This window comes from Pipistrellus kuhlii, unplaced genomic scaffold, assembly GCF_014108245.1.
Source record: "Pipistrellus kuhlii isolate mPipKuh1 unplaced genomic scaffold, mPipKuh1.p scaffold_m20_p_3, whole genome shotgun sequence".
In the NCBI taxonomy this organism is placed as follows: domain Eukaryota; kingdom Metazoa; phylum Chordata; class Mammalia; order Chiroptera; family Vespertilionidae; genus Pipistrellus; species Pipistrellus kuhlii.
This window is the reverse complement of record NW_023425529.1, coordinates 44,475,853-44,490,806: the sequence shown is the minus strand read 5'-3', so window position 1 is coordinate 44,490,806 and position 14,954 is coordinate 44,475,853. Positions and strand designations below refer to the sequence as shown.

Below are 14,954 nucleotides of genomic sequence, written 5' to 3'. Positions count from 1 at the left end.
CAACGCACATCAGACTTTCCTTCCCCACTTCTCCCCAGAGCTCAGAAGGCTGGACTGGGGGGAGATGGGAAGGATAGGAGGGCAGACTCCGTACCTAAGCTTCTGCCCACTTTCTCCTACCCCTCATTGGGATATCTTCTTTGAGAAGCCCCAGCCCCTGGGCAGAAGCTCTGCCCAGCTTCCCCGCTACACATGTCATGCAGGGCAGTGCCATCCCTCCCAAAGCCAGACTGTTCCTCCAGGACACTGACGTAGGTTGGGAGCCCAGCCCTCTGCCAGAAAAGGGACCATTGTTCCCTGACAGCTTCAAACTTGCAGACCTGAGCAGAGAAATCACAGGGCAGGAGCGGAGTTAAAAGCCAGCCCCAGGGCAGCACCTTCACTTAACACAGGAGACAATTAGGCCCATAATTGCAGCAATGAGACATCCGGAAGTGCCCACATTCCTGAGTTTACAGTCTCTTGGACCCCTCTAATCAGGGAAAATTGGGAAGGATTGAAAAGGAAAGGATGGCAAGAAGAAGAGAGATGGCACTGAGAACAATTGTTAAACATCCCTGGTGGAGGGGTAGGGTCAAGTTAAAAGTTAAAAGCTGGAACAAGAGGAGTAGGGGGGTCAGGAGTTTGAAGTCCTGAGTCTGCTTCTCTGTAACAAGCCACCTCTCTCTGTTGCTGAGGTGCAGTCAGACCACTGGGCCCCACCATTGGCGCAGCAGTTCTGGCTACCTGAGGTCTGCCAAGTCTCTTAACTACTCCATGCCTCAATGGCTTCACGTGCAAATAATAACAATAATAATAAAATAAATAAATAAAATAAATAAATAAATAAATAATAGCCACCAACTGGTGCTGTGTAAAGATTAAATGAGAAGGCAGGTGTAAAACAGCTACCCATGGCAGCCGCTTGGGAAATGTTAGCAATTTTTATTGCCATCTACCCTCACAAAGTTATCATGAGAATCAAAAGACACAGTGTTTGCAACTATCTGTCACATGGTCTTACACAGATTGAGTCCTCAATAAATGGGGTTTCTTTGTAACTGATAGGAAGTGCTTGGGTTCAAAGTCCAAGACCTGGCGATCAATAAGAGAGGAGCCCATGAGACACAGTGAGAGTGTTGACATCATGTGGCAGAGAACCTGGGCAAGTGGGGGCCTCGGGGGCCCAGGCCTGCCCGGGGCTCGAATGCCCAGGCCCAGTCCTGCCCTAGGGAGGGAGTTCCCCATTATGATTAGCGGGGCAGGAAGATGGGCCATGGCCAGACATGCCATTGAGGTGAACTCAACACAGTGGTCTTTGATCTTCTCCAGCCAAGCCCAGTTCTTAAAGGGATAAAAGCCAAGGAGACTTTGGGACAGTTAGACTCTGAAGCCTCCTCATCCCTGTGACATTTTTGCTCCTCTGACTCTTTGCCACCAACTGCCACCATGACCCAGCGATCCTCTTTCACCATCAAGTCGGGGGGCACTCGGAACTTCAGTACTTCCTCGGCGAACTTCCTCCCGGGCTCCCGGACCAGCTTCAGCTCTGTCTCCGTGACCCAGGGCGGGAAGAGATTCGGAGGTGGCTTTGGGGGTGGCTTTGGGAGCAGAAGTCTCCATGGCCTTGGGGGCAGCAAGAGAATCTCCGTCAGCGGGGGCTACCGCTCCAGCCGGGGCAGCTTCGGTGGCGCTGGCTATGGGATGGGTCTTGGCGGCATAGGGTACAGAGGGTATGGAGGTGGGATGATGCCTGGATCTGGGGGCATCCAGGAGGTCACTGTCAACCAGAGCCTCCTGACCCCACTGCACCTGGAGATCGACCCCTCCCTTCAGCGGGTGCGGAAAGAGGAGCGGGAGCAGATCAAGACCCTCAACAACAAGTTCGCCTCTTTTATCGACAAGGTGAGAGGCAAGTGGGATCCCCACTAGAAGCGCTGGGGGATCTCTGCTCTCTGTTCTTTGCTGAGGTCAACTGTGACTTGCCCAAGACCTGTGATCCTGGGGTGGGAAGAGTGCTGACAGGGTGGAGGGGGAGGTGGTTTCCCACTTTGTTGAGGTGGAAGCAGAAAAATGACCACCTCCAGGCTCCTGAGCTTTCTGACCCACTGCAAGGACATCGCTCTTTTGATGGACTGTGATCGTGTGCTGGGCTTACAATTAGAGAGTGAAAGGAGATCGGTTTGGAGGAAGGAGATAAAGGGAAGAAAGATTACAAGGTCAGTCCACAGAAGTGGGCTGAGGTCACTTTTTCCTGCCAAGTTTAATAGGGGCAAGCCCTCCTATGGCAACCGCCCTGGTGACTGGGGTTTGTCTGAGAAGCTGGTGATGGGCCAGGGGCTGCTCAAAGTGTTTCACTCTTTTCTTTTAGAGAGAGGAAAGCTGTGACTTCAGCCCTGGGTCCCACCTTGGTATATGGCCTGGAATCCTAGGGATTTCCCCAATTTGGGGGAAAGATATCATTCTATTTTGGATTCTATTTTGTGTCATCGCCCCTGCTTCACACCTGAGCTGGTTGTTTTTGCCTGGGAAGAACCAATTCAAGAATCTGGATTATTCAGGCTCCACACCTGGGATCTAGAAGAAAGTGCTAAAGAGGCAACCAGCCCAGGTCTCATTTTTGGCTCTTCTGCTAGGAGAATCCCTAAGTTCTTGGGCCTCAGTTAGGTTGGATAGATGGACTCTGCACTGCCTTTGCAGGCCTAACAGTCTATAAATACCTCATCATATGAACTCAGATCTTTAAATGTGTAAAACCTAACCACTGAGGCAGTGCTTCTTCAATTTTATCACCCATGTCACCCTACTTGACCTATGTGTGCATCAACAGCTGTGAGATTTCCAGGAGCCTGGCTCTGAGGAAAAGAAAGCCATTTTAGGTTTGTCAGGAAGGTACCTAGGAACCAAAGGGTGGTAACTAGGGAGGGACTTAGAGCCAGGACTGCCCTCATTCCTCTACAATAGATGAGAAAGCTGGTGGGGTGGGTGCATTTGTCAAAGACCGTCAGCAGGCAAATTGCCATCTCCAAAGTCTTGGAGGCTCTGTTCCTTCATTCTCTGAGGTTGTGTGCCATTCCAGCTGCTCCCAGTGAAAGGACTTTGCTTAGGGAGAAAGGTTTTGCATATTTTTCCAGGCTGAGGAGCAGATGCGTGCAATTCAAGGAAACCGTATTTGTAGCACAAGAGCACAGAGGACCTGAGAGAGCAGAGGGAGGAAGGGGCTTATCAAGGCCACACAGCTGGAGAGACAGGGCTGGGATTATGCCCAAATACCTTCAATATGACTCCAGAGTGACCCACTCCAGAATTCCTGTAGGGTGTGAGCAACTGAGTCCAGAGTCTAGATCTTGAGAAATCATGTTCGAAAGAAAATAGACAGGTTGAATGTTCTACTAAGAACTTCCTGTCCATTTAATGGGAATCAAAAATTCGCCCAGTAATGTGAGGTGAAATTTCTTCACCTTCGACACATCAGCATGGTTTGGTGTGGTCAGACAGTTTCCAATCCCTCTGTCCCTCCTTGCTTCTCCCACCTCCAAATCAATCCACCAACTCTCTTCCATCGCACCTACCTTTGCTTGGCTCTCTACCTTCCGGGAGAGAACGATGAAAAGGAGCCTACTACCTGGACTCTGGGGTCTTACAACCCCACCCCAGGAGGGTCCTGGATCCCAGAGCTCTTTGGGAGGTTGCTGCAAGGAAGCCCTCACAATCTCTCACCTCTGACTGGGGCAGGTGCGGTTCCTGGAGCAGCAGAACAAGGTCCTGGAGACCAAATGGAGCCTCCTGCAGGAGCATAAAACTACCAGGGCCAACATTGAGCCCATGTTTGAAGCCTATATCAGCAACCTGAGGCGGCAGCTGGACAGCCTGGGTGGGGAGCGGACAAGGCTGGAGACGGAACTGAAGAACATGCAGGACGTGGTGGAGGACTTCAAGAACAAGTGAGTGGACACGGGGCCAGCTCTTCCAGAAGAGCCCAGTTCAGTGGGGAAATGGGACACACTTGGGCATTGAAGTTACTTGGAAAAAGAACTGGGACCCTAGGGCTTTGGGGAAGGGCTGAGGTTATACAAGATGATAACTAACATGGGCACAGAAAGCATGATATACACAACAACATGAAAGATTCTGCAATTGAGGCTCTGAGAGAGTGACTGACTCATTTAAGTTTATATAAGTGGCAACTTGTGAGTTAAGAATTAAGCCTATATAATCTCACCCTTGCATTTGTTTCACTCAGTCCCATTACTAATTTACATAATGTCCATGCATTTACTCCAACCCTGGCCAAGGGGCAGAGAACAGAGGAGAAAGACACATACATGCTGCCTTCTCCCTGAAATCACACACACACACCATTAAACAAATAGTATCTTGTGCCTATAGACATAAGTAATTTCTTATTTTTATTGTTCTAATTTATCAATATTTCTAATTGTATTGGTCCAAACAAAATAAGTCATTTGATACAGAGTTTTTTTGTTTTTTTTTTAGGTACTGTGTGTGTAATGTAGTAAGAGTTAAGGCTTTAGAGTTGCGCTAACATGGTAGCCACTAGCCACATGTGCCTATTTGAATTTAAATTCATTGAATTTAAATAAATTTAAAATTAAGCTCCTCAATCTCACTAGCCACATTTCTGGTGCTCAATGCACATGTGGCTAATGGGTGTGGATACTGAGCATATCCATGATCACAGGAAGTTCTATTGGACAGCAGTATGGAATCTAGTCAGTGGCATTAGAATCCTGGCTCAACCACTCACTAGCTAAAAGGCCTAAAGAAAACTAACTTCTGTAAGCCCCAGCCCCTTTGCCTGTTAAAGGACATATTAATAGTATGAGCATATTAAGTCAAAATTTGCATGTAAACTACTTGGTAGGGTGCCGACTTCCTGGCACAGAGTAAACTGTTAATAAGTGTTAGTTATTTTATTGTGTTGATGTTTAGGCATATGTATGTAGTGACCAGAAAAGCAAATACAAATGGATAATTTATAATATGTGTGCAAATGTGTAGTAACAGTTTTTCAAGCCAAGAGGGCTTCCTGGAGAAGGAGATGCAGGTTTAATGTAGAGTAGGGGTGTCGAACTCAATCAGAGAAGGGGCCAAAATCTAAAATCCAGCCTAAATCGCGGGCCGAATGGTTTACTGAACAGTCATAAACTGTCATTGTGATGGAAATGCAGCGGAGTGCAGTGATGACAGCGCGGTGCGGGCCACATTGCAAGGCCTGGCGGGACGGATTTGGCCCGCGGGCCTTGTGTTTGACACATGTGATGTAGAGGAAGAAAGAGGCAAAGAGGAGGAATTGGGGGAGTGTTAGAGAATGTGCTCCTAGGTAATAGTCGGTGATGTTCCTGTGGCGAGTGACTAAGAGCCTGTTCAGGATAGGAAGGGCATTTCATAGATGGGAAGGGCATCTATAGAGGTTGAGTGACCTGCCTGGGGTTACTGGGCTGGAAGGTGAAGGAGACAAAGCCCCAACCACAGCCTTCAGAGCCACTGAGTGGGTGGGACTCCCCACTACTTAGACAGGTTGGGTAGAAAATGGGTCACCCAGAGATCAGTGAGCAAGGGGGATGCTGCCTAGGGGAAGAGAGGAAACTGAAGAGGGGGGTGGGTCGTTCCTTTTAGCCTGAAGATTCAGCTTCCCAGGCCAGAGTCAGTGTGGCTGAGAACAGAACAGAGAGGCATGAGGGCATCCCTGGGTGCAGAAGCCGCTGAGGCCTAGGACTGCACACCTCCTACGGTTCTCTCTGTTTCTCCCCTCATGGCCTCTGTTTGGGTTGGGACAAGACCACGGGGTATAAAAGGAAACATGTATGCCCCTTCGTGGGACCTACGCTCTCTAAGAAGCAAAACTGTGTGAAAAACTCAGGAAAGAATGAGGGCTGGGGAGGGGGGTTGTTGTTATTATTTGAGGTTTGGGCATTGTGTAGAAGGGGTAGGTGGGTGTTGGTTGATATGGGATTTGGAGGCATGTGTGTGGCAGGAGAGCCTTGCTCTAGCAGCACATTTTCCAGGTCTGCTCTGCAGACCTGCCATCTCCTGCCCACCTATAGCTCCCCCGTTTAACCTCATTCCCAGAGCCCCTGTGCCTAACATCAGTCCACATATGACCTTTCCCACAGGTACGAAGATGAAATCAACAAGCGCACAGTGGCGGAGAATGAGTTTGTGGTGCTCAAGAAGGTGAGGGGACAGGGATGCTCCCTTCTGACTCTCAGGCAGCCCCTTCCAGGAGTGACAGCTGCAATTTAAACTCGTGGCCTTGCATACAAGGCTTTATTTCATTTGTGCAACCAATCTTGGGAACAGGTTTTACTATAAAAGTTAAAAAACTCATCATCAGGGAGGTTAAGCACGTTGCCCCAGGTTACCCAGATATTCAGGATCCAGGGCTTCAAAATCCAAGTCGTAAATCCCGACACCAGCCCCTCCCATGTGGAGTCCAGGGAAGGGAGAGGTGAAGCAAATGGGCCTGATGCTGAGCTGAGTCTCCAGGACGTCAAGGCAGGCTCGGGGGATGGGCACAAGACAGGGATCAGTTTCTTAGCATTGTGGACCTTCCTGCGTAATGGGGCTGGGGAGGGCGATAGAGGGAGGGGAGAACCAGCCCGGAGCTGAGCTGAAGCAGGGAGAATGGAGCATGGTGTATGGAGAGGAGGAAGGGGAGGAGAGTATGAGGAGGAGGGGAAGTCACCATGAGCCTCAGGGAGAGGCTGGGAAAGCTCATGGGCCCAGGATGGGGTTGTCCTCACCACATGGAGATGACATAGCTGACAACCTGATGGGCATTCCCTGAGAGCCTTGGTCCTCAGGGAATGGACTCCCCTTCCCCCTCCCCACTCCCATGTCAGTCCACTCCATAGCCTGGAATAAAACACGGCTTTCATCCCTGGGAACTGAAGTTCTCCCGCCCAATAGAGGAGCTGGTTAACCCTGACTGGGTAAGACTCAGGGTGATGGTCTGTTCTGTGCCCAGGACGTGGATGCCGCCTACATGAACAAGGTAGAGCTGGAGGCCAAGGTGGATGCCATAATGGACGAGATCAACTTCCTGAAAGCTTTCTATGAAGCGGTAAGCAGGGCCCACTGCTCCCCTCAGAGGGGCTGGAGGCTGGGAGAGGGGGGGCCTCAGCTGGGCACAGAGGCTACAAGCTGCTTCTCTGATCTCCTCTCTGCTCCCCACCCCATCCCTGGGTTGGAATTCATGGAGCAGAGGCTACTAACCCTACCTAGAGAGAAAATGAGTTTCTATCTGGTAGTTGTGAGTCAGGTAAGGTGAGAAATTTAATCTTGATCACCTGTGCCAAGCATGTTCTGTCGGTCAGACAAAGGAACTTCCCATCATTGAACTATACATGGTTTCCATAGAACTACCTGAGCAACCGGTTCACCCATTTCAGCTTAAATTTACCTGTTATTCTTGGCTGCAGGATGATGCAATTATGCAAATCAAGTGACAGTTAGTGAGCCTTTAGATGCTTCCAGAAGCACACAACACATTGCTTGGTTCTCCTGAAGACACATTTTGTTAAGAGTCAGACATTGTTCTTGGGGGCTGCAGCAAAGCACTGAGCAAACACCGTCAAGCCGCTGAGTTCTTGGAGCTTCCTTGCAGTGGGGGAGAAAGGCCACACCGATGCAATACCATTTCAGGCACAGTAGTGTCCTACAGGTTGAGACCATCGGAAAATACAGATATTTACATTATTATTCATTAACAGTAGCAAAATTACAGTTATGAAGTAGCAATGAAAATAATTTTATGGTTGGGGGTCACCACAACATGAGGAACTGTATTAAAGGGTCACGGCATTAGAAAGGTTGAGAACCACTGCTCTAGAGGAATCTGAGGAGTGATCATTAACAAATTGTGTCTTTATTCTTTCAAAGACCATCTTACATCGACATGGACTATTTAATGCTCCTCCCTGGGACAGGGATGCTATCTAGCCTGCTTTGAAGATCCAAGACTTGAATTTTTTAGTCTGGTGTCCTTTCTGCTGTTTCCATTTCCCGTCCCCGAGGAGCTGGGAGGAGTGAAGTTGGGAAACAAAACTGAAGTTGGGAAGCAAAGCTTTCTGGCTCCTTCTGACTCAGTTTTAGTTCACAAGATGATTTCCTTATTTAGTGTTAAAGGCCGTTTTCCTCAGAACATGAGACATCATGGCACTGGCAGGTTACAACAAGGTGCATTCCCTTGGCAACAGGAATGACGTGGCAGCTAAAGTTATTTGTGATGAGTTGATGATAAAGCCTGGGAGTAAGCCGAGTGACTTCCCTAATGTCCTTCCCAGTCCTTTTAGGCCTTAGCAGTGCATATGTTTCCCTGATGCCAAGATCTGTTCCAGGGTTCTGGTCACAGTGCCCCAATACACATGCATACAACACACACACACACACACACACACACACACACACACACACACACAAGCTTTTACATGTACATGCACGCACACTCCTGCACCCTGCTTCAGCTCTCCCACTTGGACCCCATCACAGGAGCTGGCTCAGCTTCAGGACCAGATCTCTGAGACCTCTGTGATCCTGTCCATGGACAACAACCGCAACCTGGACCTGGACAGCATCATCGCTGAGGTCAAGGCCCAATATGAGGATATAGCCAACCGCAGCAGGGCTGAGGCTGAGTCCTGGTATCAGACCAAGGTGAGGTGTCAACATCAAGTTCATGAAACAATTATGGAAAACTGGGATTCCCAAGGCAGTTTAGATGAGAGCCTTGTCCTCTCACATGTCCCAATCAGATGGGGTTGAAGAGATTTGAGTTCAGCTTGGGGCATACCCTCTGTACTGAGCACTTCTTGGTCTATACTGGGGGAATAGCCATATGAAGGCAGGAGATAGTTTGTCCTCACAAGGAGTATGGACACACCTCCAACACCCTGTAGAAGAGAGGTAATGGACAGCTGGAGAGTACCAGCCACCAGTACCAGGAAGAACAAAAGAGAGGGGGGGGTGGGAACAAAAGGCAGGCTGAGCCTCCTGGATGCAGAGGAGAAAGGTGGAACTGTCTGGATCTGAGGGACTTGGGGAGAGGCGGAGACAAGGGCTGGATTTGGGTCACACAATGAGATGTTCCAGGTTAGAACAAACACTGAGCTGGGGAATCACAAGAATATGAGATCTGATGCAAAGGAGCTTTAGAAGCAGAGAGTTACAGGTTGAGAATGAGATGCCTGGTGTCAAGGGAGAAGAACAAAGACAGGATCCAAGAAGAAAGGTCTGATTATGGTGCTGAGCTGTAGACACAGTGAGAGCAGAGCCCAGGAAAGATGGGGATGGAATTGATGGAGAATGGAGTGGGGAGTGGGAGGGGCCTCCAGTGGTGTATGAAAAGCCTTTTGGGTCCTGGGAAACCACCACCTCCTTGTCTCTGGCCTGAATCTGCCTGCCTTCTGCCTCTCCTTCTTCCCAGTATGAGGAGCTGCAGCGGTCTGCTGGCCGGCATGGGGATGACCTCCGCACTACCAAGATGGAGATCTCTGAGCTGAACCGGCTGATGCACAGACTGCGTTCCGAGATTGATAACTTGAAGAAGCAGGTAGGACTGACCTCCCAGAGGTCATCCTATCTAAGTCCCTGCACCCGGGCAGACCTGGGCCTGGTCCTAACTCAGCCCATGCAGAGTGAAGCTGCACCAGATGAGTGACCACCCAGGAAGGTGGTCTCCTGCCTGTCTAGGGGTGTTATAACCTTCTTCCTGAATTCTATCCAACATCAATTCTTCCAGGAAGGGCTCTGTCCTCTGGAGGCATCCAAGGCAAAACTTTGACCAGCTTTACTTACCCACTATCCAGAGATATCCAGTAGGGAAAAGGACCCCCTCCCCACCCCCCAATCACTGTCTCTATCGTGGCTAAAGAGTGAATCATCCAAGGGGGACAGAGATTCATCTTATTTTTAAATATGATGAAGCTCTAGTCACCTTTGCATGAAATCCATCTAAAAAAAAAATCCTCCATCTTTTTAACCCGAAGCCCACATCTTTCTGCATTCTCTGTGGATTTCACCAACTCCTGTGTCCTCCCGGTAGTGTGCCACGCTCCAGGCCGCCATCGCTGATGCTGAGCAGCGTGGGGAGCTGGCCCTCAAGGATGCCAAGCACAAGCTGGCCGAGCTGGAGGAGGCCCTGCAGAAGGCCAAGCAGGACATGGCCAGGCAGCTGCGCGAGTACCAGGAGCTGATGAATGTCAAGCTGGCCCTGGACATCGAGATTGCCACCTACAGGAAGCTGCTGGAGGGCGAGGAGTGCAGGTGGGCTACCTTTTCCTCCCACCATAGCTCAAACAGACTCCACCGGAGCACTACACCAATGCCACAGCGGTCAAGAGCCCCGCAGTGTCAAGCCCCGGGGAGAAATTCCAAGGGTAGATACATGGTTAAAACACAGGTGCTCCCTGGAGGTCTCCTGAGGTCACAGCTCCTTCCACAGCTCCTATTGGACCCAGGGCAAGAGACCATGGGGAAAGATGTCAGGGAAAAGTGGCCCATGACTACCTGGAAGGCCATAAGCAGGGCTATTTCTGCCCAGACCCTAAGACAAACCAGGCCACACCTGGGACAAGCCTCAGGGCTCTATGTTGCCCAAAGATGCCTACAATCTAACTGCCCCGCTCTATCTAGTGAGCAGGGGTCCCTCTCCCCATTCCTCAACATATTATGACTGGGTTTATCTCCTAGATGTCCTCTGACAGATTCGCGTTAACTTCTTTAGGCTAATGAGATGAATGGATAGCTTGTAGGCACAGTGCCTGGCACCCAGTAAGTGCTCTGTGCCGATGACTCTAAACACAAAGAACTCGGGGCTCTTTAAAGTCTCAGCAAATGTCTCTTTCTCTCCCACCTGCAACAGACTCAGTGGAGAAGGTGTCGGACCTGTGAATATCTGTGAGTACATGCCTTGGGATGATAGGAAAGTGGGAGACAGAGTGGAAGCTAAGGGCATCACAAGGACTTAATGACTATAAAATGACCAGGCTGGGTTAGGGACATCATTAAGATGCTCTTAGGGGCTCTACGGAGACCCCTCTTTTCTCCAGCCCTTCATCTCAACCAGTCAAGAGAGATTTATGATGATTTCTCATCCCTAGGGCCCATCCCAATGGGGTCATATGTCCACAGGAATGACTACAGCCAGGCCCCAGGGACCCCAGTTTCAGGACAGGTCCGCTAGCAGAGCAATGGGTCCCTGATTTTTCAGCTGGTTCTGGCAGGGATTCAAACTCACACAACTGACAAGAGGCTACTAGATAGGTTAAATGTAAAAAATTGAAGCAAATTAATGGAACAAGCAGAGCAGTGATTGGCCTGGCTTGGCTTCAGGCAATGGCAGGGAGATGGGAAGGAGTCATCTGCCAGAGTGTCCCAGCAAGTGGCATTCGTGGAGTCCTGCATCCCAGGCGTGAGAAGTGGATCCATTGGGCCCCATATGGGTCAGACCGAATTAGAGAGGCTGGAGAACCAGGATGGGGGAGAGCTTAATAGAGGGAACTAGACAAATTCCCCTGGAGAAACATACACTTAAAGGGAGGTCACATGTTTGACAGGCTGTGGAAGCTGCATCGAGAGATAGTGAGCTCTCTGTTGCTGAAAGTATCTGAGCAGAAGCTAGACTCAGGATGCGGTAGAAGGGACTCGACTCCTGGAAAAGGTCATCTGGATGGCCCCCAGCCCCTTCCAGATTGGGAGTCCCTGAACCCCTCACAGCAGGGGGCCTTCACTCAGTGAGAGACCCTGGTGTAGATGAAGAGTGAACACAGCATGGGAGCCTACAACCTTAGTTTCTGGCAGGTGTGATCTTGGGCTTGCCACTTGATCTCTTCGTGCCTCTAGTTTCTCCTTTGTAAAATGTGGGTGCTCATAGTAATAATGTCCTCTCAGACCTATTGAGACAGTGTGGTCTCAGCTGTGAAGGCCTTTGAAAGGTGCAATGTCCAGTACAGATGCTCATGTGATGGGGATGGGGAGCACATGTCCACCCTCTGACCCTGCTCCTGGGGGACTGAGGAGATTCCTGTTCCCTGAGGAAGTGCCATGGGCCCCAGGCCTAGGAGGGTGTTCTTGAGAAACTGGCGAAGACTGCCAGTGTGCCCTGTGCCTTCTCTCTACAGCTGTGGTCTCCTCCTCTGGAGGCACAGGCTACAGCGGGGGCGGGAGCGGCTACAGCAGCAGCCTCTCCTATGGTGGTGGCAGCGGAGGCTTCAGTTCCACCAGTGGCCGTAACATGGGTGGCAGCACCTCCAGCATGCGCATCATCTCCAAGACGTCGTCCACCAAGAAGAGTTATAGGAGCTAAAGAGCTCCACTTGCCTCTGCTGTCTCCCCCACCCCTCCCCAGCCCACCCACTAGACCCCCAGGTCCCAGCCCCAAGGCCTGCAGCTTTGCTGACACCCCTGCACAAAGTCAATCCTGGCAGCAGGATGCACAGGGAGTGGGAAGGCAGCCTGTGCATTCCAAGATCACCTTGTCCGTCCCTCTGCTTCAGACAGGTCCCTACAGAGGGACCCCTTTCACTCCCCACCCCAGGGCCCTCCGGGGCTAAAGGCATCCATTCTAGCTAATGCTGATTCAACTGCTCTGAGCCAAGACCTGGGCTGGGTGGGACTTTGTCCTTCAGTAGCTTCCAGAGCGGGGGTGTATTGGGTCTCCCTCCTCCTGTCTGACTCGGTTCCACTGTAACCACAGTCCTTCATGGGAAGCTTAGAATTGACCTTGGTGCTCCAAGAAAGTTGAATGTAGTCTAGGCCAGAGTTCTCACGTGAGCTTTCTCACACAGACAGAACACTTCTCCTGCAGGCCACTGAGACCAGGAAGTAATGCCAACGCTGCCCACATATGGCCTCCTCACCTCCTTCCTTCTTTTCTTTAATTTTTTTAAATATATTTTATTGATTTCTTAAAAAGAGAAAGGGAAAGGGATAGAGAGTTAGAAACATCGATGAGAGAGGAACATTGATCAGCTGCCTCCTGCACACCCTCTACTGGGGACATGCCCGCCATCAAGTTACATGCCCTTGACCGGAATCGAACCTGGGACCTTTCAGTCCGCAGGCCAATACTCTATCCACTGAGCCAAACAGGTTTCGGCACCTCTTTCCTTCTTGTCCTCACCAGGACGCTAGCCACTTCCCCTGACAACCACCAGCAGCAGAATATTTGGGAGAGAAATCAACACCTATTAAAATATTGCCAACTGTTGGTTGCTCACAGGAGAATGCAATACTTGTATCAAGAATCCAAAAGTTCTCCATGGCCAGGGCTGCATTTGATAATATTTTATAGCCCCCTTCTTCCCAAATCTGCTTCATTTAAGCCAAAATTAGAATTATGGGCCCAAACAGAAATGTCCTGATGCTGAGGGGGAGGAGGCAGGCTGATGTGAAGGTGTGGGACGCTGCTCAGCACCAGATGCCTACAACAGACATACTGAGGAAAGAACCAAGTCAGCCTGTCCTAGAACTGCCCAGGGAGAGCCCCCCTGCAATAACCTGCAGGTGCAGGACTTCTCCTCCTCTGTGCTGCCACATCACTTCTTTTCTGGAAAGTTTTCTTCCCTTTGTTACCCTGCTCTTTCCACCTTCTCTTTCCCACTCAGTCCTTTTCTACTCATCCTCTGCCACCCGGTATGTCTCCTCTCTCTCCCCGCTCCTCTCCTCGTCTCTCTTTATTTCTCTTTTCTTCCTTTCACTTCCCCACTTTTGTTTGCCAGTAGAGTTTCCATTCTTTCTCTCTCCGGGCCATTCTTCTATATTCATGTCTCTGAAATATCTGCCTGTGGCCTTGCCCATCCCCAGCTTTAGCCACTGAAACTCTTGAAAGCAGTCAGTCCACCAAACGCCCTGCCCCACAGGGAAGGCCTGAGACAGCAGAGAGGCAGCTCTTCCTTAGGTGTTCCCCCGGGGTTTTGGATATGATGCTCAGCCCCTTAAGGGAAGCAGAAATAGGGCATCGGTGGAACAGGGGAGCAGGGGAGGCACCGAAATATTTTTGAGGTGGCCTTTGAAGGGTGGTTTCCTATTTAGTTAGAAGACATGTAAACCCTCAAAACACCTGCCATGTGTTCAAGACCAAAATGCACTCACAAGATGAGGAGTGATAGGCTGTGTGCTGCTGACATGAAGACAGGAGCATCCACTGCTTCAGAGAACAGTCACTCCCGCTCTGATCCTTTCAAACCCTTCTCTACTGCCGGCTCCCTGAGCCTACCTGTTCCCTGAAATAGCTTCAATAAAATGTCACCGAGCTCTCTGGGTGTTGACTGAGTCTGTCTTATCTCACATTCAAAGGACAACCTTGGACCTGGGGTTCTCCAGAAGCAGATGCCTTCCAATTAACTACCCTGCTCTCTGCCCCAGAGCTCTGGTCCTGGTTCTAGGGAGTCCAACATGGTCATTGAGACCACGCTCCGGCAAGGATGTGTCTGGGGGACGCTCTCCAGTGTCCAGTGAACCCAGCCTCACAGGTCTGCCCACTATCTCATTCATTTCCTCTGATGGGAGTCTGGAGGGAGTCTAATCCCTCATCTGGCTTCTCAGCATCACCATCCCCACTAATATCATCTCTGGGGCCCAGTTCTGTGACACTTCCTTTAGGGCACAGTGAGAATCCCCTCTTCCTGCACCATGCACAGGACCAACACCATCATCACCCATTGTCTCATGACAAACCTCACCTGCCCCGGTCCCCCTCTTCTCTCCTCAGTATGCAGGGACCAAAGTCAAGACTACGCAAAAAAGGGACACTGAAATATCACAGTTTGAGAATTTCCCATTGAGTTCCAGTCTCCTAGTCTATAAGTGTAGAAGCTGAGAAACAGAGGAAATATAATGCACAGTGGCAGCATCCAATTCCTAACCCGCTTCTCTCCACGGGAACAGCAAGCACAGTGACGTCAGAAAGAATGGGATGAATCCAGTCTTGGCGGAGTTTAACCACTCTGCTC

General features: G+C 50.3%; 1 protein-coding gene across 1 annotated transcript; it reads left to right on the top strand.

Moving 5' to 3' along the window:
* The first annotated feature begins 834 nt into the window (after nt 1–834).
* On the top strand, nt 835–12,482 carry LOC118728389 (keratin, type II cytoskeletal 5-like). The gene is made up of 9 exons (XM_036454867.2): nt 835–1,884; nt 3,715–3,923; nt 6,117–6,177; nt 6,971–7,066; nt 8,494–8,658; nt 9,428–9,553; nt 10,046–10,266; nt 10,865–10,899; nt 12,123–12,482. The coding sequence occupies exons 1-9, from the start codon at nt 1,429–1,431 to the stop codon at nt 12,305–12,307; spliced, it is 1,554 nt and encodes a 517-aa protein (XP_036310760.1). The 5' UTR covers nt 835–1,428; the 3' UTR covers nt 12,308–12,482.
* Nucleotides 12,483–14,954: the final 2,472 nt, after the last annotated feature.

Excerpts from the sequence above, each read along its gene's own strand:
- LOC118728389 (XM_036454867.2), top strand. The coding sequence starts at position 1,429 with ATGACCCAGCGATCCTCTTTCACCATCAAGTCGGGGGGCACTCGGAAC. Across the intron at positions 7,067-8,493 it reads TGAAAGCTTTCTATGAAGCG|GAGCTGGCTCAGCTTCAGGA; the intron begins GTAAGCAGGGCC and ends ACCCCATCACAG. Across the intron at positions 10,267-10,864 it reads CTGGAGGGCGAGGAGTGCAG|ACTCAGTGGAGAAGGTGTCG; the intron begins GTGGGCTACCTT and ends CACCTGCAACAG.